At 44.0% G+C, this 22,561-nt stretch overlaps 2 protein-coding genes across 2 annotated transcripts; one reads left to right on the top strand and one right to left on the bottom strand.

The window, feature by feature from the left end:
* The first annotated feature begins 1,835 nt into the window (after positions 1–1,835).
* LOC124674008 (RNA-binding protein L-like) lies at positions 1,836–5,221 on the top strand. Its single transcript, XM_047210051.1, has 7 exons — positions 1,836–1,953; positions 2,663–3,140; positions 4,148–4,200; positions 4,271–4,401; positions 4,489–4,579; positions 4,659–4,873; positions 4,989–5,221. Exons 1-6 carry the CDS (start codon positions 1,903–1,905, stop codon positions 4,851–4,853), a joined length of 999 nt encoding a protein of 332 aa, XP_047066007.1. The 5' UTR covers positions 1,836–1,902; the 3' UTR covers positions 4,854–4,873; positions 4,989–5,221.
* Positions 5,222–6,411: 1,190 nt separating this feature from the next.
* On the bottom strand, positions 6,412–10,146 carry LOC124678674 (DEAD-box ATP-dependent RNA helicase 32-like). The gene is made up of 8 exons (XM_047214551.1): positions 9,688–10,146; positions 9,184–9,456; positions 8,761–9,081; positions 8,170–8,358; positions 7,937–8,098; positions 7,225–7,700; positions 6,931–7,088; positions 6,412–6,840 (listed from the first exon to the last, which is right to left on the bottom strand). Exons 1-8 carry the CDS (start codon positions 10,078–10,080, stop codon positions 6,527–6,529), a joined length of 2,286 nt encoding a protein of 761 aa, XP_047070507.1. The 5' UTR covers positions 10,081–10,146; the 3' UTR covers positions 6,412–6,526.
* Positions 10,147–22,561: the final 12,415 nt, after the last annotated feature.

The following is a 22,561-nucleotide window of genomic DNA, read 5'->3' as shown; positions in this document are numbered from 1 at the left end:
GGGGCTTTAAGAGATTAGAACCTCCTAACTAGAAGACGAAAGGCTTGATCAACCCCCTGCCCCCAATCATGGGGGTTCCGGTGGCACTCCGTGGGCCGGGCACTGCGGCACTTCTTGCTTGAACAAGATAGTTTTCTACCCACAGGAGCTTTTTCTAACCGAGCAGTATTCGCGTATTCGCCTTAAAGGAAAGAGATAAGATTGAGATAAATTGGGGAATCAATGCACCAATTGCAGTACAATAGAGTTGTAATTCACTAGTTATTCCAGATGCTCGCCAAAGCTGAAAAAACTGCCTTCTCCTTTTTCCCTTAGAAAAATAACTCAATCAAAATCCAAGTCTGATCTGGCGCATTGGAGATGGTTTAAGCACAGCAAGTTTGGGTGGACTACTGGATCCCTATTTTACTCGTACAAGTAGAACATAGCCATATAAAAAGATCTACTAACCCCTAGAAAGATCTCAGATGCAAGTCCCTGGAAGAGGCGCAAAGAATCCGGTGGGAAGAAATCCCCCGATTCGGAACTCTTATATGTCCAAGGTCAATATGGAGATTTCACGCGTGTGACGGAAGATGGTCCTTGGCTCTTCCGAAACAACGTGGTGTTGGTTGAACCATACGACGGATTCACGAAGCCGGAGAAGGTGGAACTGTTCATGTTCCCTACTTGGATGCATATACACAAGCTTACGGAGGGCAAATCAAGTCGAAAGTGCTTATATGCTTAACACGTTTTTGTCTCAATGACAGGCCGCTTGAACATTGTATGATTTTTTTCTAGCTTAGAAAAATCTAACTCTAAATCTATGCTCCACCCTTTGAGGAAAAGAAACAACCTCAAATGTTGAAAATTTGCATCAAGCTTAGGAAAGCGGTTCTACATACATCTGCGGTAGAAAAAACAAAAAAAAGCTGGCTGTTTTGGAGATCGGTTTTCTCAAGCGATAAAAAACCCGGAGATGTTTCAAAGTTAAAACATGAAAGAAATCGGTGAGGTTTCAAAGCTAAAGCATGAAAAGAAACCGGTGATGTTTCCAAGTTAAAATTAGCTAATACAAACACTAATTTTCACACTGCACGATAAGCTCAGAACTTGAGGAGGACTCATGAAGCATGTTGTGTAATCTGACGGAGTCGTAGCATGGTGCATATGGGTGGTGATAATGTTTATGTCATGTTTGGGCATCATATCAGCTTGTTTTGTTGCTTTGTTACGAGCAAACATCATTTTACTGGCAGCGAGGTGTGCTTCGTAATAAGAAAACAAGAAACTGTTGGACCTTGGATTCCCTTACCCAGCCAGGTCGGCCCGACAAATACGGCAGAGAATCCAACCAAGTGACCAACACAACGAGCCGGGGCCCAAGCCCAACCCGGCCCATTAAACTCCGACCGGTCCCACGCTTTCCGCCGTCTCCTGTCTGCGCATCTAAACCCCAAACCCTCCTCTCTTTCCTTCCCTCTCTCTGACCCCCGAGGTTTTTAGGGTTTCGCATCCGCCGCCGCCGCCGCCGGAACCGGAGCCGGGGACACGCCGCCCGCGATGTACCAGCAGCCAATGAACGGGCAGCACGCGCCGCAGCCGCAGGCCTCCGGGCCCCCGCCTCCTGCCCCGCAGCAGCAGGCGCCCCCGCCGCAGCAGTACTACCAGGCGGCGCCGCCGCAGTACTACCAGCAGGGCCCGCCGCCGGCCATGTGGGGCCACCCGCAGCAGCACATGCCTCCGCAGTACGCGGCCCCGCCCCCGCAGCAGTACGCGCCCCCGCCCCCTCACCAGTACGCGCAGCCGCCGCAGCAGCAGTACGCGCAGCCGCCGCCAACGCACTACGGCGGCGGGCCCGCGCCCGCGCCCGGGGGCGAGGACGTCAAGACTCTGTGGATCGGGGATCTCCAGTACTGGATGGACGAGAACTACCTCTACAGCGCCTTTGCGCCCGTGGGGCCGCAGCAGGTGATGCCTCTATTTCACTGAGACTTGTTTCATTGCAAGTTTACACATCTGAGGTATATGCTTGCTTGATTGGTTATGTTACGTTGGTTTTGATCCGTGTAGCTTTAGGAGTACTTTCACATGTATGATGTGCTTGAATGGTGGATTATGTTATTTTGGTTTGGTTCCTTGTAGCTTTAGGAATTGGGGCATTCATATTAGGCGGTTTCCTATCATGTTTTCACCTGTGATCCACTGTAGGAACTAGAAATTGACTCGGTGCTTGCTTTGAGGGCCTAGCATATGTATTGTTGCTATTTTGAGTCAGCATGGTATAGCTAGAAACTTGCTATGGTTACGAGCTGCAGTTACTAAGGCTAGGTCTATTCATTGTTCTTGCTTAAGCGTTACTTTTTTTATCTGTACGTGTGATGTGACTGCACATGCTTAATGCAAGATGTGTTACCCAGATATAAATCTTCTGTATCAAGACTAACTTAAGGTGACACATGAAATAGATGATAGCATCTTCATTCATATATGTTTGGCCATACACATCCCTAACAATTGTCTTTTGCAACCCTGGAAGTGTGACCTCTGGAATAAATTATGTATGATGTTTAGTTTTTCAGTTAACACGTATTGTTCCTGTCTTTCCTGGAAACTGTATAGCCTACCTGTTTCTACTTCTATGTTCTGTATGGCTATTAATGCTCTCTAGAAATTGCAGGTCACCAACGTGAAGATTATCCGCAGCAAATCAACTGGGCAGCCTGAGGGTTATGGTTTTGTTGAATTTCTCTCTCGAGCTGCTGCAGAATATGCTCTCAGCTTTAATGGACAGATGATGCCTTCTGTTGAACAAGCTTTTAAGCTCAACTGGGCTTCTTCTAGCTCCGGTGACAAGCGTGGTGATGATGGCTCTGATCACACCATATTTGTTGGTGATTTGGCTGCTGATGTTACTGATGCCATGTTGGAAGAGATATTCAAAGCCTCCTACCCTTCAGTTAAAGGTGCTAATGTTGTTACCGACAGGGCCACTGGTCGCTCCAAAGGATATGGTTTTGTTCGTTTTGGAGATGCAACTGAGCAGGCACGTGCTATGACTGAAATGAATGGAGCACAGTTGTCTACGAGGCATATGAGGATAGGGCCTGCAGCTAACAAGAAGAATATGGGTACTCAGCAGACATACTCGTCTAATGGTACGCGGCCACTGGAATTCTTTCCTGCTGTAGAATCTTGTAGGGCATCTAGTGGACGCATCATTATGCAGGCCTTGTCAACCTATTTACGCGCTTACTGTTCCCTGTTTGCTTGCTTGATGAGAGTGTTTTGTTAGCACATCTTCTGTTTCTACTCACTACACTTCAGGGTAGCCGGCATTGCTTCTGTAGCTGTAAACAAACATTTCCATCATACTCTACATTTCTAAGATTGGATAAATAAAGACAACTAAGTAGTGAATAAACTAAACACAATTCATGTTTCTCAAAGCAGGATGCCATGCCATCTTCATGTAAGTCCTGGAAATGTCTTCAGCTGAGATAATTGTCTCCTGTAATCTGTGGCCTCAGTTAGGTCAGTGTTTTAATTTTGTGAAATTTGTTTCCCAATTGCTCTGGGGGCAATTGTGCTCTGTCTGTATGTTCTCACATTGAGATAGCTACATTCTTGGAGCTTTTATCTGTCATTTTGCAGTACTACCAGTTCTAGCTTAAATGATCTTCTCAATGTAGACACCCAATAGAGTTTGCATCATATCTCAGATATTCTTCTCAAGGAAAGTTACTATTTGTTGTGTGCTACACGTTGCAACAGACAAGGCTAATTTCATTAGTGTGTCATTTGCTCAAATTTGGATCCGTGCTGACAGCCATGCTCCTAGGATTCATTTTTTCTACAGCCAAGCTGAAGCATGAAATTGTCAAATAAAACTATCAAGCAAGGACTGCTTGCTTCCATCACGTCCTGTCATTCACAACAGCTTCTTTGTGTGATAGCTGTTTTGGTGTAGCCTGTACTTTATGACTAGGTTATCAAGGATATATCTATCGATTTACTGCTAACTGTGTATATGTTTTGTGTGCACTGGTATTTTTAGTCTGAGCATACCCAGCTGGGTTTGCCAGCTTTATTTTAGTTTTACATGTTGATTCTATGGCGGTTCTTCTGAAGTTAATGGTGGATGTGTATTTTGTTATGGCAGCAGGGTACCAGAGCTCACAAGGAAATGAGGCGTCGAATGATCCCAACAATACTACAGTGAGCCTCTTGTTAATTTTCTAAATTCTGAGTGTTATTGTTTCCTTACTTTTTCATACTTGTGCGATAGATCTTTGTGGGCGGGTTAGATTCCAATATAGATGAGAACTATCTAAAGCAAGTTTTTACTCCATATGGCGAAGTGAACCATGTAAAGATTCCTGTAGGCAAGCGTTGTGGATTTGTCCAATTTACCAGCAGGTTAAGAATATCTTCAGTCTTTTTACTAGGATCCAAGGTAATATTCATGACCTAATTGTTGATCTCTTGCCATTGCTTTACTTTCAGGTCATGCGCCGAGGGAGCCATCAATGCGCTGAATGGGACTCTGATTGGAAGTTCCAACGTTCGTCTTTCATGGGGCCGTAGCACCAAACAGGTATTGTATACAAAGGCAGTCTGGCAGCTTTTATATCTTGATATGTGCATTATTCTAACCTAAAAAAACGTTCTGTCAGCCCCAGCAGGATGCAAGCCAGGGTAATGTCAACAGCTACTATGGATATCAGCAGGGTCATGATGCTTACTATGGTGCATCCAATGTGCAAGATCCTAGCATGCAAACCTATGGATATGCTGGTTATGGCAGCTACGAGCAGCAGCAGCCATCTCAACCACAGCAGCAGCCTCCGCAGCAGCAACCTCCACAGTAGCAGCAGCTTTCCTACAGCAGGCAAGAACCGACAGCCCACTCTATCCTTCCTGTCTTCATATCTTAGTGACTTTATCTGGAGTACAATTTATGGGCCAAATTATTTTTTGTTTAATTGGCTTTTTACATCTTGCAGTCACCATTTGAGGCGATGGAGCGCAATCAGAGTTGCATGAGCAGGATAGCATTGGGTCATGAGTTATGGTATAGGGGTCCTTGTTTGTATGATGGGTAGTATCTAGTGCTTTGACTGTAGCCCTAGTTTTATTCAGTGTCTCTTGCTGTTTTAAATTATCGAACTCTGTCATGACTTTGAGTTGTTGATGGTAATGTTATCTTTGGATCATCGATTGCTTGGTTTATGTTGAATCCTCCTATAGGCACACTCAAATTTGTGTGCTTGTGTCAAAAAAAGGTGATTTGTTTTCCGTGCAATTGTTATAATGTATCAACAAGCCAAATATTCTATTTTGCATAAAGCTTAAAACAACCAAAGGTGCTCATATTCAGGCTGTATTGGGTTTTAGCTTTTGAATCTGGCAAAACTTTTGCCTTCGGGAAACATTACATGAGCGTTTCAAAGTATTGTCGAACTCCAATCGCTTACGAGGATCGCATTTTGTCATAGGAGCTGCTGCTAATCAGCGATATGCTCGTGCTGGCGATGTAATTGTTGCTGTAAGCCTGTAATTGAAGACTGCGTTGCTGCAAATGTCCCTAGAAAGATCCAAAGAAATTCGAGCTGTAACTGTACGTAGTTCAAACGTGAAGATGGTATAGTAATCCGCTGTGATGAATTGCAGCGGTTATAATTGATCAAAAGGGAAATCCAAAACGGTGAAATGCTAGTGGCTTGGAAAGTTACCCAAACCTAAGCACCTACGAGGCTAGCTCTCAGGGTCAGATGGGAGTGGATCAGACGTACTAATGGATCTAAACACTAGCAAGGGCTCCCCAAGTTCCAGGACAAACAAGCTCAGGAGGTTTTTCACAGGTCGGTGCATATCAAAATTGGCGACGGCAAAGCGACACTTCTGGCTTGGTCATTGGATCAATGGCTTTGCTGAAATTGACATTGCTCCCTTGGTTTGCACGCCCTCAATCAACAAGCGCACATCCAACAGAAGATCGGTAACTGAGGCGCTCAGGAAGCATAGATGGGTGTCAGATATTACAGTCTGGCTCTCCGTGCAGGGGGTGATTCAGTTCATCAGAGTATCAGACTATGTGAACGCCATTGAAGGTGTGCAATGCATCCCCACAAAGATAACTTCAGCTTGCGCTGGTCCCACAATGTTCGTTTATATTAACGTGCTCGTCAGGTGTGGTTTAAGCTGTTTGAAGCCTTCGGCATCCCAGCCAGAATGCCTAACAGCTTCGTTTTGTACGTGCGCACGGTTGTGGTGCTGCTAAGATTCGATTAATCGATCTAGCTAGCTTCGTTTTGCACGTGCGCTTGGCACACCTCGGTACAACGTCAATGGAATAAACATGACTAGTATAAAATTATGTAATGTAGTTTTTTCTTTATCCGTAGGAACACACAGGTATTTAGCTAGCACATCAAAACTTCATCTCTCCAGTGTGGAGAGCTCACTAACCTACAACCACCAATAGAACCCTGGGGTGCAATACGGCTCAGCACAAACACCCAGCGCCATCACATCCCAGAATTTAGTCGTGCATTTTCCCCAGAAGCTTCAGGGCCAATGCCTCCTGCTGGGCGAGAAGGTCCTTGGCTTCATCACCGCCTTCATCCTCGTCACTATTGTTCAAGTACTTCTTCTTACCCTTGTAGGACATGTTCCGGCCTCCATCCGACTCTGAGCTGCTGTCCTCGGACACCGCATCTGTTTCCTCCTGTCTCTTGCGCTTCAGCTTCATCTTCTTCTGCAACTTCTTCTCATGCAAAGTCTTCTTATGCTGGGCCTTGTCCTCCTTGTCGTCTTCCTGCATTTCTTTCAGCATCTCCGCATACCTCTGGGAAACTGCACCAATAAGGCAAATACAAAATGAGGTTCAAGTCACATAGTACATGCAAAATTTGAAGTATGAATCGAAAAAGAAGCTCAACAAACTTTTATCCTTGTGAATCACGTCTTCTGAGCCCACTTCTTCCGCCAAAGACGCAAGAGGATCAATCGCGTTGCCCTCATCGTCGTACTTGACCCTTGTTCCCACGGGCCTGTGCACGTTTATCTTCAACTTCTTCTTCTTCAAGGGCCTAGCTGCCAACCTGGCAAAGGATCACAGATTAGCATAACCAACAGCAAAATCAACACCCAGATGCCAGATCCAAGCCTGAATGATGAAGGTTCGGCGGTACAAGGAACATGCACGGTGAAAATTAAATTTTAAGTTAGGAGGCATACTCTTCGACTTTTCCTGGTTCCATATTTGTATAGGTGCCAGGTGCTTTAGGAGAAAGGATGTCGTCAAGTTGAAGCATATTTGGATCTGTTGTAGCCTTCTTTGGATAAAGGATGTCATCATCATCAAGTCCATCATCCGCAAGCATGTCACGGTTTTTCTGTGGATTTATTTCGATAACTTTAGCTTTCTGTTTCATCTGTTTCACATCATTCTCATCCATATCCTTCCTCGACACATTCTTTTGGTGGGTTACGAAGCGGATTTTAGGGGTAACAGGAAGACCAAGCGAAGAAGCATATGCAGCAAAATTCTCTGCAGAGAACCTGTTCAGATCGAACACCTCTTTGTCTTTCTGGACGTGGATTGACTTGAGATAGGTAACAAAAGCCCTTTTACCCAGTTGCTGCAGATTGGGAAATTTAACCAGCACTGCTGCTATATTCTTAGATATCTGTTCCAGCTGTTCCACTTTTGGCTAAAAAAGAGAAATTTGCATAGTGAGCATTAAATAAAATCGAAATGCACTACACAATAACAAGCCTAGCTGAGCAGTGCTTTGTGTAGAACCACCTCAGAATAATCTGTACCTCAGCCCTAACCTACTCACTCTAAGAACGCAGCTCAGACATAGAATGAATATTGACCAACATTAAAATGTATAGGTCAACCAACAAACTACGCATTAAATTAACTGATAAGCTTACTGCTGACCTTTCTAACACTTATAGGTATTTTGCTTTCGGCTGCCTTCAACTTTTCCAGCATTTTTTCTTCCTCGGGACACAAGAATATAAGAGATTTTCCTTTCCTATTGTAACGAGCTGTGCGACCAACTCTGTGGATGTATACTGCAAGGTTTTCTGGACAATCAACCTACGATAGCAACAATAAGTTATAGCACAAGTGTCCAGAACAAAATATTAGTTCTCAAGACAAACATATACCTGTACCACCCAATCCACATCCCGTATATCCAATCCTCTAGCAGATATATCAGTTGAGAACAGAACTGAAGTACTCTCATTGAATTCTGCCACTATGGCCTGCTGTACTTCATATTTCATCCGCCCATGCATACATTTTAGAGGAATACCAGGACGAAGTTTCTTAAAAATTTCATAAACAAACTTGACCTGCAGGAGTTCAATATTAGATAAAGAAAGAATGACAGAGACCAACTCTTGGACAAACTGTTTCTAAATATCACCCTTGGTGCACTCATGAAACCATCACTGATGAAGGTAGCAATTATATTCGAAAATCCCACAAGAAGTAGGCATCTTTCTCAACTAAATAGCTACATATGATTTTCCATGCCCACATTCATTCAATGTCTAACAAATAAGTGATAAAAATCAAAACAGAAACAAAAGGATTAAAATACCTAAGCGAATTTCCAGACAATGTATCTATGTCGTTTCTTAATTCAGTACTGTATAAATTTGATGGTGGGATTTTGAACAACACTACAAGACTGCAGGAACACAAATAAAGGAGGACTGCATGGCATATGTTACCAACAGAGAAAACATTACCTGCTTAACACTTGTTAAGAAGACTAGTATTTTTGACCTTAGATGCCTTTTGATGAAGCTCCAGAGCATATTCAGCTTCTGCTCAAGAGGCACAATCATGGCACACTGCTCAAGGAAATCTGGGGTGGCTGTGCTAGCCTGCTCATGCACACTTATATATTCAGGATTCTTCAGGTTAACCCTTGCAAGGTCCTTAATTGACTTCGTCTGTGTAGCAGAAAATAGTAAAGTTTGTACTTTCGGAATCTGAGAAATGATGATGTCAATTTGGGATTGGAAATCCCGGTGAAGCATATGATCCGCCTCATCAATCACCAAAATCTGTTCCATACCAAAAAAAAAGAAGACATGATTTCAGATTATCTGCATCTCATAATTTGGAGTCTGTCTAGTAACCATAAATCAAGTTGTGTCTGGGGTAACCTGGAGCTGTGAGCAATCGAAGTTTGGAGTCTCGTCGAAGTGCTGGACTAACCGGCCAGGAGTGCACACAATGATGTTCAAACGGTTAATGGCTTCTTTTTCGTCGTCAATACCATTGCGCTTAACAATAGCACCACCACTAAAGCCAAGGGGCGTCCCCAGCCTATTGACCACATCCCAGATTTGACCAGCTAGATCATTAGTGGGAGTGATAATAATGCAACCGACACCATCCATCTTAGTCCATTTCACCCTATACAGCTTCTCTAGAACCTGCCAAAAGAGGAGCGTGGTGAGATAAGCTACCCAGGGAATTGCAACCATCTCTTGTACCATGATCGTAAGATGAGCTAAACAGTCAAGACGCAACAAATAACACTTTCCGGAGCACAATTAGCAGACCTAAAAACGAAAGTGTGATAACAATTCACAGTGGTTCTTACTCAGCATTCCTTGTAAGGGGAATTAAGGCGGTAGAGTAAATTAGACGCATAATTAGCTTACCGGAATGACGAAGGCGAGGGTCTTGCCGGAGCCGGTCTTGGCCGCGCCGAGGACATCGCGGCCGCAGAGCGCGTGGGGGATGGCGGCGCGCTGGATCTCGCTCATCACCTTGTACCCCGCCTTCCGCAGGCCTTCCTTTGTCTTCTTGGACAGCGGCAACTCGTCGAACCGCGTGCACGCGCCATACTGCGAGTACTCCCCAGCCGCCGCCTTTGCCACCACAGCTCGTGCGTTCTTCCGTGCGTCGGCGGCGGAGGAGGACTTGGAGGGGGGAGGGGGCTTGGTTCCCGGGAGGGGCTTGCCGGCGTCGATCCAGGCTTCGAGGAGTCGGATCTCGGCGTCCTCCTTGTCGCGGGACTGCTTGGACTCGAGGCGGCGCTGCGGCCGGCGCATGGCTCCGGCTAGGGGCGGAGCGGTGCTACGGTTTAGGGTTTTGCGGAAGGAGATGCTGAACGTTCTAGAAGGCTTTCGTTCCAACCGGACCACGACCAGTCATAAATAAGACAGCTTTCCGTAAACCCTATGGAAACACGTATTCTTTTGAGTAAGAAAGTAGGATGCTCACCCTTTCCGATTTCCATATATCTGAAAAATGTTACTCCCTGTCCCTCTATTTTATATTATAGTAGTAGTTCCAAATGTGCAACAACTAATATGGAATAGAGAGAATTTTTGTGTGAAACATGGTACATACGTAAACGCTCATACATACGTACATACACTAACTTCAATAAACGCACGCACACACACCCTATCCTTATGAGCACTATCGAGAGTTTGAGTAAAAAATAACTCAGGTGAATCTTGAGATTGACAAAGTCATCATGAACGCCTAGGGGCGGAGCTAGAGCCAAAATTTATTGGGTTCATCTCTTGGTGTTGCTCTATAATCTTCCATTAATTAGCACTATCATATACTAATACACTGAAGCTCTAACAGATTTTATTGGGTTTTGCCGAACCCAATTATTGTATGCCAGCTTCGCCACCGTGAACGTCTTGCTGTCAACGAAAACGTCGCTCATACTGAATAATATGTTGTTGGCCCAAGATCATATGCGAACGGGTGACTTGTAGTATTTACCCAGCCCAAAATTACTTAAAGCATGTTATCTAGAAAGCCCCCCTACAACTACAAGACTAGCACATCTAATATATTTTTTCATTAACCGAGTCATCGGAATTCTCACGCCTAGCATCAAGTGTGGTCTTGAGCAATAGAATTATTTTTCTTAGACCATTTGAACAGACCAGTTCATTTTCGTGCATAGTTTAACATTGATTAACAAGGTCAAATTTCTCTACATTCTTTAATGTCTCTTTATACTTTCGAACAGGGCCGTACCTGAGAATATGATGCAAAACAAGAAATTGGGGCCAGGCCCAAGATGGTTTTATACTTCTTCAAAAAAAACTAAGATGGTTTTATGTGTACTACTCTCTTCATTCTAACGAACAAAAGTCTCCTTTTTTCGTGTTTTATCTTTGATTGAAAGTAAATCTATGTACTTCTTCTATATTAAAAAGATGTTCGAAGTTTATCTAGAAATATTTATTTAGATGAGTTTAGTTTGTAGATACATACAACAAGTTATGAAAAAGTTGAGATTTTTGTTTTACGACGAGTATATAAAAAATGGGTATCATTAGAAAGTATTTTTCAACTAGCAATATCACTTATGCATTATATAATCAAGATATTGTTGTTTAATTTGTTTGGTCAAAGTTTACGATCATGGGTGTGGGAACGGAGATAGTATGTGGTATTTTTTCTGGAAAACGCAATCTAAGAATTCAAAAGTGAGTATTTTTTTAGCAGAATTGTGCCATCTTTCTAAAATGGATCTTCAATTAGTTCTTGATAAGAAGCAGCGGAGTTAATCACTGTTGGAAGACGAACCGAATTAGTTGCGCTCGCGATGAAGAGAAAAAGAACATAGAGAAATAAAGAGACGTCAGTGGCTTAGGGGCTTTTGAGTTAATGTGTTTGCAGATTTCCTAGCACTAGTACTGCCATTTTGTAACCAGTATTTAGTAGCATCGCACAATGAGCTAATTAAGGTCCAACTAAACAAAATTGGTTATTAGAGTACTACTAGTTTAATATATTAATTTAGAGGCTCTGTACGGTCGCACGGTCTGCACATGTGTCCGATACGGTCGCACGGTCTGCACATGCTTTCGAACATACAAATCTATAATATCTAAATTGGAGCAACCCACTAAGGATAATTCTCTTAACATGCAAGCTATCCACATCATCAAGATTTTTTGACCAATCCTAGCTTGCCACATCAACTCACTAACTCATTTCTCAGCTCTCACAAAAAATCATTGAGTATGCCACATCGGCAGGGTAGAGAAAATACGTTAGCCCATTACACCAGAATTCAGAAAGAACAAACCACTAGCATTATTTATGTACCCATTGACCTTCTCCCTAGCCAAAGACAACCACTAAGTGCAGCGATCGGGCTTCTTCTGCTCCATAAATCCATCAAATGGTGTAGTCGCTTCCTCTCCCCACGTTGTCCTATAAACTCAGGGGCAGTCCTTCTCTCTTTTACTCACACCTTCTAAAATCTACTCTTTCACAGCTAAACATATGTTTTTTTTTTACATATCACCAGATCTGATGTACTCCCTCCGTTCCTTTTTAATTGACTCAAATTTAGTATAAAGTTGTACTAAATCTGAGTCAATTAAAAAAGAACAGAGGAAGTAATTGTTACCATGTGTAGGTGGCCAGAAGATCGATGGAAATAGTGGCGCTTGCACTGCACAATGACACTGCAAGTGCCGGGATTAGGTCCGGCCGGATAAGGAGCAGCGGCAATTCCAACTTAAGGATTTGAGCTGTTGTGCGCAGCTACGAGATGCTCCGGTTTAAACTCAATTTTGTTTCATCTGCCTCCTTACCAGTGCGTGGGGAGGATCCAGGAAAAGTGAATGGCTGAGGAAGATCATCGGTAATGGTTGATAATTTTTTTACTGCCATGTGGCCATAATTTTCATTCTTTGTCTTCATCGGTTTTATATTTAATTAGTATTCAATTTGAGTCTCCATTTTTTTCTATCAATACATAGCATCCACTTCTTTGGTAAGCTAACGTTGCTTAACCTGCCCGTAAATCTTAGTTCTGCTAATATTTCTCCTTTTGGGGCTGCAACATGATATTATTCATTTGTGTATTGCGGGTTGGTTAGGACTGCTAAAAAACTAGGAATGATTGAGAAGCATATATTCATTTCAACTGGCTTCTACATATATAATTTTTCACTTTCCTCAGTAATATGCTTAGTTGTAAATGGTATATTGACATTTTAATGGTATAATGCAGGGCACTACATATTTCCCTGCCCCTGTCCTATTTACCATACAACATGATTTCCATTTTAATTTATCGTGCTAATTGAAAATCGTGAGGTACTGTGTGACTCTCCAATCATGTCTTAAGAATGTGCAGCTGCGTTCTAAAATCACTGTGTCGACAGCCAACATTTGAAACATTTCAATCCATATGTGTGATGTTTGAATTTAAAATTTAATGTATTTCAATTATTTCCGCAGCAACGCGCGAGAAATTATCTAGTTCTGCAAATTTTGGAAGCGAATCATTTATGAGCAACAATCCATGAATATTCACTGACTGTGCGACCGGTCTATGTGGTGAATAAAATCAACTACGCGCTTAGTTCACCATCTAGATAATTCCATGAACAAAATTAGAATAAATGTACATTTCACCGATTGTACCAATTCAATAGTTATGTTTACAAGATCGGGATGAGATCAACGAAAGGTCGCTCATTGATACGTCCCAAACGTATTTATAATTTCATATGTTCCATGCTACTTTTATGATGATACTCACATGTTTTATACACATTATATGTCATTATTATGAATTTTCCGGCACTAACCTATTGACAAGATGCCGAAGAGCCAGTTGCTGTTTTCTGCTGTTTTTGGTTTCAGAAATCCTAGTAAGGAAATATTCTCGGAATTGACGAAATCAACGCCCAGGGGCCTATTTTTGCACGAAGCTTCCAGAAGACCGGAGGGAAGACGAAGTGGGGCCACGGGCGCCGCCACACTAGGGCGGCGCGGCCTAGAGGGGGCCCGCGCGGCCCTAGCGTGTGGGGCCCCCGTGACACTCCCGACTCCGCCCTTCCGCCTACTTAAAGCCTCCGTCGCGAAACCCCTAGTACCGAGAGCCACGATACGGAAAACCTTCCAGAGACGCCCCCGCCGCCAATCCCATCTCGGGGGATTCAGGAGATCGCCTCCGCACCCTCGCCGGAGAGGGGAATCATCTCCCGGAGGTCTCTTCATCGCCATGATCGCCTCCGGATCGATGTGTGAGTAGTTCACCCCTGGACTATGGGTCCATAGCAGTAGCTAGATGGTTGTCTTCTCCTCATTGTGCTATCATGTTAGATCTTGTGAGCTGCCTATCATGATCAAGATCATCTATTTGTAATCCTTCATGTTGTGTTTGTTGGGATCCGATGAATATTGAATACTATGTCAAGTTGATTATCAATCTATCATATATGTTATTTATGTTCTTGCATGCTCTCCGTTGCTAGTAGAGGCTCTGGCCAAGTTGATACTTGTGACTCCAAGAGGGAGTATTTATGCTCGATAGTGGGTTCATGCCTCCATTAAATCTGGGACATGTGATGTAAAGTTCTAAGGTTGTGGATGTGCTCGTTGCCACTAGGGATAAAACATCGATGCTTTGTCTAAGGATATTTGTGTTGATTACATTACGCACCATACTTAATGCAATTGTCTCGTTGTTTACAACTTAATACCGGAGGGGTTCGGATGATAACCCGAAAGTGGACTTTTAGGCATAGATGCATGTCGGATAGCGGTCTATGTACTTTGTCGTAATGCCCTAATTAAATCTCATAGTACTCATCATGATATATGTATGTGCATTGTTATGCCTTGTTTATTTGTCAATTGCCCAACTGTAATTTGTTCACCCAACATCTGCTATCTTATGGGAGAGACACCGCTAGTGAACTATGGACCCCGGTCCTATTCTTTACATCCGAAATACAAACCGCCGCAATTGTTCTTTACTCGTTCTTTGCAAATAATCATCATCATCCACACTATACATCTAATCCTTTGTTTACGAGCAAGCCGGTGAGATTGACAACCTCGCCGTTACGTTGGGGCAAAGTTCCGTGATTGTGTTGTGCAGGTTCCACGTTGGCGCCGGAATCCCCGGTGTTGCGCCGCACTACACTCCGCCACCATCAACCTTCAACGTGCTTCTTGGCTCCTCCTGGTTCGATAAACCTTGGTTTCTTTCTGAGGGAAAACTTGCTACCGTACGCATCACACCTTCCTCTTGGGGTTCCCAACGGACGTGTCGACTGCACGCATCAAGCTATTTTTCTGGCGCCGTTGCCGGGGAGATGAAGACACGCTGCAAGGGGAGTCTCCACTTCCAATTTACTTTGTTTTTGTCTTGCTTTATTTTATTTACTACTTTGTTTGCTGCATTATATCAAAACACACAAAAATTAGTTGCTAGTTTTACTTTATTTACTTTCTTGTTCTCTATATCAAAAACACACAAAAAATTAGTTACTTGCATTTACTTTATTTACTACTGCTAAAATGGGTACTGTTGAGAATACTAAGTTGTGTGATTTCACTAGCACAAATAATAATGATTTCTTATGCACACCTATTGCTCCACCTGCTACTACAGCAGAATTCTTTGAAATTAAACCTGCTTTACTGAATCTTGTTATGAGAGAGCAATTTTCCGGTGTTAGTTCTGATGATGCTGCTGCCCATCTTAATAATTTTGTTGAACTATGTGAAATGCAAAAGTATAAGGATGTAGATTGTGACATTATAAAATTAAAATTGTTTCCTTTCTCCTTAAGAGGAAGAGCTAAAGATTGGTTGCTATCTCTCGCCTAGAAATAGTATTGATTCATGGACTAAATGTAAGGATGCTTTTATTGGTAGATATTATCCTCCCGCTAAAATTATATCTTTGAGAAGTAGCATAATGAATTTTAAGCAATTAGATAATGAACATGTTGCTCAAGCATGGGAGAGAATGAAATCTTTGGTAGAGAATTGCCCAACCCATGGACTGACTACTTGGATGATCATCCTGTTGACTGCCAAAACCCACCGGCGGGCAGCGGCCTTGTCAACACCGTAGAGCCGGGAAGAGCCTAGAGCTGCGGCTGGCTGAGACCCCTCCGAGCGACGGCCCGCAATGCTCTTCTCGGTCACACGCGGCGATGCGAAGTGCAAGGGCGTGCCACCTGACCTATACCCGGCCAGGAAGGTGATGGGGATGCCTCGCTTAGTTTCCTCGCAGGGCATACATGTAAACGTTAAATACGAGCCTCGATCGGCTCTCGAGTTATCCCGTGAATCGGCTCAAAGAGCCGATCCACCCATGATTCGTACGGGGTGCACGAATACTTGGTGGTCCCGCTTGATCAAGATAAAGCTAATTAGATCTACGACGATTTAGGGTTTTCACCGCATAATCGGATCATCCTACTCCGAGTTGGGCCTCGCGGCCACGCACGGTGCTCGTAAGCCGATCCTAAACAAGGCCAAACAACCAACATGACGTTGGTCCTCGGAACATCCTGTTTAGGACTTGCGAACGCCACCCTACGTGCCACTGGATCCTCCCCCCCTTTGTAAGGCCTAACTATTGCAGATATTAAACTAATCCTTGCAGGACAAGGAGCAATCGTAACGGATCAGATCTACTAAATAATGATCAAGCGGGTGCCGCCCCCACACCCGAGATAGGCGTGAGGGCGGCTAGATATGCAAGGGTCGCACTACGTAAGCATGCTTAAACGAAGAACAATGCTAACCCTAACACATCTAATGATAACTACGTTACTCGCCATCAAAAGCGCTTCAAGTACGAGCAACGCATGAACAACGTGGGCTTGTGCTGCCTAGATCGCAAGATGCGATCTAGGCAGCATGTCGCTTACCTGATAGAAACCCTCGAGACGAAGGAGTTGGCAATGCGCCGAGATTGGTTTGTTTGGGGTTGAACGTGAGTTGTTGTTTATTCCATAAACCCTAGATACATATTTATAGTCTAGCGGACTCTCTAATGTGGGCGTGCACCAAACCGTGCACGAGTAAGATTCTATCTCTAAACTAAGATGCGATCTAATATGTTACAAATACACGGGCAATTAAGCTCAACTTGGTATAAAAGGCCGATTCACGTAATCCTTCATGTATATTTCTTTAAGCCCATCCTGATTGGCCCACCTCTGACTCGGTTAAATTCTGGTGATAACACATGCCCCCCTGGTTTTGGAATTGGTAATTCCAAAATCACTCTGCTTTCCTTCGTCGGGTCATGTCGTGGCAGAAACGTCGCAGTATCCCTCATGATGATGCCCTGCCTTCTCAACTTCCCCGCGTGACCTGGCAGTCTCCCTTTTTTTTTTTTTAGGCACCACTTCCTCGGAAACTGCTGTGGCATTGAATTTCCACTATATCCTCCTTCGATTTAACCCCTCTGAACAGTTCTCCTCTGTATCTCCTTCGCATTAGCACTCCAAAAGCCCTCCCGCCCACCATGTCTTCTTCCTCCTCCGCCCCATCGGATCTTGCCGGCCAATCCTCCACATCCCGTGAGCCGACGCCGGAGTACAACGCGGCGGCGGTCCACGCGACCAACACCCGCCGCGCCATTGCGGCCGGGGAGGAGTCAGACCACGACTTCTCCATCTGGTCCGAGGACGACCAGTCCTCGACGGACGGGGAGAGCGACCTCCGCTTCCTCGCTGTTGGGGAAACGGAGGAGGAGAGTGACGATGACAGCTTCTCATGCGACTTCACCTCTTCCGGGGAGGGGGAGGAGCAGGAAGAGGAGGAGGAGGACGACGACGATAGCTCCTCCGACGAGCCGCCGGCCAAGCGGGTCTGCCCTTGGCCGGGCAATCTTAGCGACTTCGACAGCGACGAGGACGACGCTGACGAAGAAGATGAAGACAACGAGGGCCCGGTCGGCGGCCATTGGAGCGACGACGAGCCCGCCGGGAGCAGCGCCGAGAGTGGCGACGACGGCGACGACGAGGGCAGTGATGGCCCATAGATAGGACCTCTAGAATAGGGCCAGTAGTAGCAGATGGGGCAATGGATCCCCTAGTATTCCCTTTTGAGAGTAATTAGCTCTTTATGTAAGAAATCTCATCTTAATCAATGAAGAACTTTTCCCCAATTTTGATTTTGCCGATTCCTTCTGAGTTTAATTGAGCCGATTCTCTCTTCTACCGACCTTGCCGATTCGTCCCCTTTGCCAATGCGTAATGAGCCGATCGCACCGCATCGGTCCTTTGAAATTCACCCTTCTCTTCTTCAGCTGATGTTTTTCTAAATCTGGTGGAAAATGCAGGATCTTCAGGAAAACCTTCGAACTTTTCCAAACAAAACCAATAATCCTTTCCAGCACCCATCATTGTGAAGAAGGTTGCAATGAAGGATCAGCCGATGGTATCCCCCATCGGTTCTTTAAACAGAGTATCAACTAGGCCTGCTGCCCCCCGAGCCTTACCCGAGCCTGCTGCCCCCCGAGCCTCACTCGAGGCGAGAATGTCAGAGAGAATGCGCCACAGCCGATCCTCTTTCTTCCTCCGACAGCCGATAATCTTCCGTTTCAGCTGAACTAGCCCCAAAGATTGGAAATCCTTGACAAAAAGGTTCAGGAACCCGGATCGGCTCGAAGCAGCTGGAGAAGTTTCCATTGTTTTACTCCCTCGAGGCAACAGAAGGCACCACCGTTGGTCTGGATTTGGTGAAGACTCGATATTGCATAATTCCACTAAAGTCGATGGCTGCGCATCGGCTGCTGGCTGCGCATTTTTTTTGTTTTTTTTTTGTTATTTGGCCGATTTTTCTTAATCGGCCCCCAATGTTTCATTGCACGTATGTTCTGACATGTTTTACCTGCACATGTTCATCTGATTATATGCCCCCCCGAGCCGATACCTGCTGGATGACTGCAGATATCGGCTTGTATGGATAGCCAGGGCACTGCACTTGTACGTCGGCTCCGCCAAAATCCACGCTGACTCTCGTCCGCCGACGTGGCCACCGCTCGCAGGATCGGTGCCGAACGCAAGCGTAACATGTGCCGAAGGCAAGCGTAACCGGGCGTGCCGTAATGTGTTGATCGCCAAAACCCACCGGCGGCAGCGGCCTTGTCAACACCGTAGAGCCGGGAAGAGCCTAGAGCTGCGGCTGGCCGAGACCCCTCCGAGCGACGGCCCGCAATGCTCTTCCGGTCGCACGCGGCGATGCGAAGTGCAAGGGCGTGCCACCCGACCTATACCCGGCCGGGAAGGTGATGGGGATGCCTCGCTTAGTTTCCCGCAGGGCATACATGTAAACGTTAAATACGAGCCTCGATCGGCTCTCAGGTTATCCCGTGAATCGGCTCAAAGAGCCGATCCACCCATGATTCGTACGGGGTGCACGAATACTTGGTGGTCCTGCTTGATCAAGATAAAGCTAATTAGATCTACGACGATTTAGGGTTTTCACCGCATAATCGGATCATCCTACTCCAGGTTGGGCCTCGCGGCCACGCACGGTGCTCGTAAGCCGATCCTAAACAAGGCCAAACAACCAACATGACGTTGGTCCTCGGAACATCCTGTTTAGGACTTGCGAACGCCACCCTACGTGCCACTGGATCCTCCCCCTTTGTAAGGCCTAACTATTGCGTATATTAAACTAATCCTTGCGGGACAAGGAGCAATCGTAACGGATCGATCTACTAAATAATGATCAAGCGGGTGCCGCCCCCACACCCGAGATAGGCGTGAGGGCGGCTAGATATGCAAGGGTCGCACTACGTAAGCATGCTTAAACGAAGAACAATGCTATCCCTAACACATCTAATGATAACTACGTTGCTCGCCATCAAAAGCGCTTCAAGTACGAGCAACGCATGAACAACGTGGGCTTAGGCCGCCTAGATCGCAAGATGCGATCTAGGCAGCATGTCGCTACCTGATAGAAACCCTCGAGACGAAGGAGTTGGCGATGCGCCGAGATTGGTTTGTTTGGGGTTGAACGTGAGTTGTTGTTTATTCCATAAACCCTAGATACATATTTATAGTCCAGCGGACTCTCTAATGTGGGCGTGCACCAAACCGTGCACGAGTAAGATTCTATCTCTAAACTAAGATGCGATCTAATATGTTACAAATACACGGGCAATTAAGCCCAACTTGGTATAAAAGGCCGATTCACGTAATCCTTCATGTATATTTCTTTAAGCCCATCCTGATTGCGGCCCACCTCTGACTCGGTTAAATTCTGGTGATAACACATCCAAACCTTTTATGCAGGATTGAATTTTTCTTCGCGGAACCTATTGGATTCAGCTGCTGGAGGTACATTTATGTCCATCACTTTGGGGGTGGCAACAAAGCTTCTTGATGATATGATGATAAATTACTCTGAATGGCACACGGAAAGAGCTCCACAAGGTAAGAAGGTAAATTCTGTTGAAGAAACCTCCTCCTTGAGTGATAAGATTGATGCTATTATGTCTATGCTTGTGAATGGTAGATCTAATGTTGATCCTAATAATGTTCCTTTAGCTTCATTGGTTGCCCAAGAAGAACATGTTGATGTAAACTTCATTAAAAATAATAATTTCAACAACAATGCTTATAGGAATAATTCTGGTAATAACTATAGGCCATATCCCTCTGCTAATGGTAATAGTTATGGTAATTCTTATGGGAATTCTTACAACAATAATAGGAGTGTACCCCATGGTCTTGAGGCCATGCTTAAAGAATTTATTAGTACACAAACTGCTTTTAACAAATCTGTTGAGGAAAAGCTCGATAAAATTGATATTCTTGCTTCTAAGGTTGATAGACTTGCCTCTGATGTTGATCTTTTAAAATTGAAAGTTATGCCTAGTAAGGATATTGATAATAAGATTGTCACTACAGCAAATGCCATCCAAGTTCGAATTAATGAGAATATTAGATTGATGGCTGAATTGCATGCTAGGTGGGAAAGAGAAGAAAATGAAAAACTAGCTAAAGAGAATAATGTAGCTAAAGTTTGGACTATTACCACCACTAGTAATGTTAATGATTCACATGTTGATACACCTCCTACTATCAATGGTAAAATAATTGGTGTTGGCAATGTTACTACTCCTAGTGCAAAGCGTGCAAAATTGCCTGAAACTGCTAAAACTGCTGAAATTGATAAAACTGCTGAAATTTTTCAAAATATTGGGGACAATGATCCCATTGTTGTAGATCATAATGGTTTAGACTTTGATGATTGTCACATCTCTGAAGTTATAAGGTTCTTACAAAAGCTTGCTAAAAGTCCCAATGCTAGTGCTATAAACTTGGCCTTTACAAAACACATTACAAATGCTCTCATAAAAGCTAGAGAAGAGAAACTAAAACTTGAAACCTCTATTCCTAGAAAGTTAGAAGATGGTTGGGAGCCTATCATTAAGATGATGGTCAATGATTTTGATTGTAATGCTTTTTGTGATCTTGGTGCAAGTATTTCTGTTATGCCTAAGAAAATTTATGATATGCTTGACTTGCCACCATTGAAGAATTGTTATTTGGATGTTAATCTTGTTGATAATGCTATAAAGAAACCTTTGGGGAGGATTGATAATGTTCGTATTATGGTTAACAATAACCTTGTCCCCGTTGATTTTGTTGTCTTGGATATTGAATGCAATGCATCTTGTCCCATTATATTGGGAAGACCTTTTCTTCGAACCGTTGGTGCCACCATTGATATGAAGGAAGGTAATATTAAATATCAATTTCCTCTCAAGAAAGGTATGGAACACTTCCCTAGAAAGAGAATGAAGTTACCTTATGATTCTATTATTAGAACAAATTATGATGTTGATGCTTCGTCTCTTGACAATACTTGATACACACTTTCGCGCCTAGTCGAAAGGTGTTAAAGAAAAGTGCTTATGGGAGACAACCCATTATTTTACTTCTGCACTTTATTTTATATTTGAGTCTTGGAAGTTGTTTACTACTGTAGCAACCTCTCCTTATCTTTATTTTATTGCATTGTTGTGCCAAGTAAAGTCTTTGATAGTAAAGCCAATACTAGATTTGGATTGCTGCGCAGAACATGCATTTCTTGCCGTCACGAATTTGAGCATTAGTCCCCGTAGAAAAATCAAAAAAATCTGCCAATTTACATGCGTGATCCTCGGATATGTACGCAACTTTCATTCATTTTGGGCATTTTCATCCGAGCAAGTCTCGGTGCCACTTTAAAATTCGTCTTTACGAACCGTTCGTTTTGACAGATTCTGCCTTTTATTTCGCATTGCCTCGTTTTGCTATGTTAGATGGATTTCTTTGTTCCATTAACTTTCGGTAGCTTTGTGCAATGTCCGAAGTGTTAAGAATGATTATGTCACCTCTGAATATATGAATTATGCACTGACCCTTCGACATAGGCATCCCAAATGGGCTCGTCGAAGATAGTCTATATAGATCTTGTTTGAAGCTTTTGCATCATGTACCTTGTACTCATTAATGAATAACTACATAGAGCTTGTTAAAATTTGGTTTGGTATGATTGATCTCTAGAGTCTAGATATTTTCCTCAAGTTGAGGTGTTTGGAACAACAAGGAGACAATGTAAAGTCTTATAATAGCTACAATATGTTCATATGTGAGCTTTGTCGCACCTTTTTATATTTGGAGTTTGCTTCAAAACAACCTTTTGCAGCCTAGCCTTGTATTGAGAGTGAATTCTTCTCATAGGCATCCAAATCCGAGCTAATAACTATGCTATGTGGCCACTATA

The sequence above is a fragment of the Lolium rigidum genome, chromosome 7 (assembly GCF_022539505.1).
Source record: "Lolium rigidum isolate FL_2022 chromosome 7, APGP_CSIRO_Lrig_0.1, whole genome shotgun sequence".
In the NCBI taxonomy this organism is placed as follows: Eukaryota; Viridiplantae; Streptophyta; class Magnoliopsida; order Poales; family Poaceae; genus Lolium; species Lolium rigidum.
This window is presented reverse-complemented; position numbering and strand designations above follow the sequence as displayed.

Coding starts and splice junctions, on each gene's coding strand:
- LOC124674008 (XM_047210051.1), top strand. CDS start 1,903: ATGGACGAGAACTACCTCTACAGCGCCTTTGCGCCCGTGGGGCCGCAG. Junction 3,141..4,147: donor GCAGACATACTCGTCTAATG/GTACGCGGCCAC, acceptor TTATGGCAGCAG/GGTACCAGAGCTCACAAGGA. Junction 4,402..4,488: donor TTTGTCCAATTTACCAGCAG/GTTAAGAATATC, acceptor CTTTACTTTCAG/GTCATGCGCCGAGGGAGCCA.
- LOC124678674 (XM_047214551.1), bottom strand. CDS start 10,080: ATGCGCCGGCCGCAGCGCCGCCTCGAGTCCAAGCAGTCCCGCGACAAG. Junction 7,701..7,936: donor TACCTATAAGTGTTAGAAAG/GTCAGCAGTAAG, acceptor TCTCTTTTTTAG/CCAAAAGTGGAACAGCTGGA. Junction 6,841..6,930: donor CGTGATTCACAAGGATAAAA/GTTTGTTGAGCT, acceptor TTATTGGTGCAG/TTTCCCAGAGGTATGCGGAG.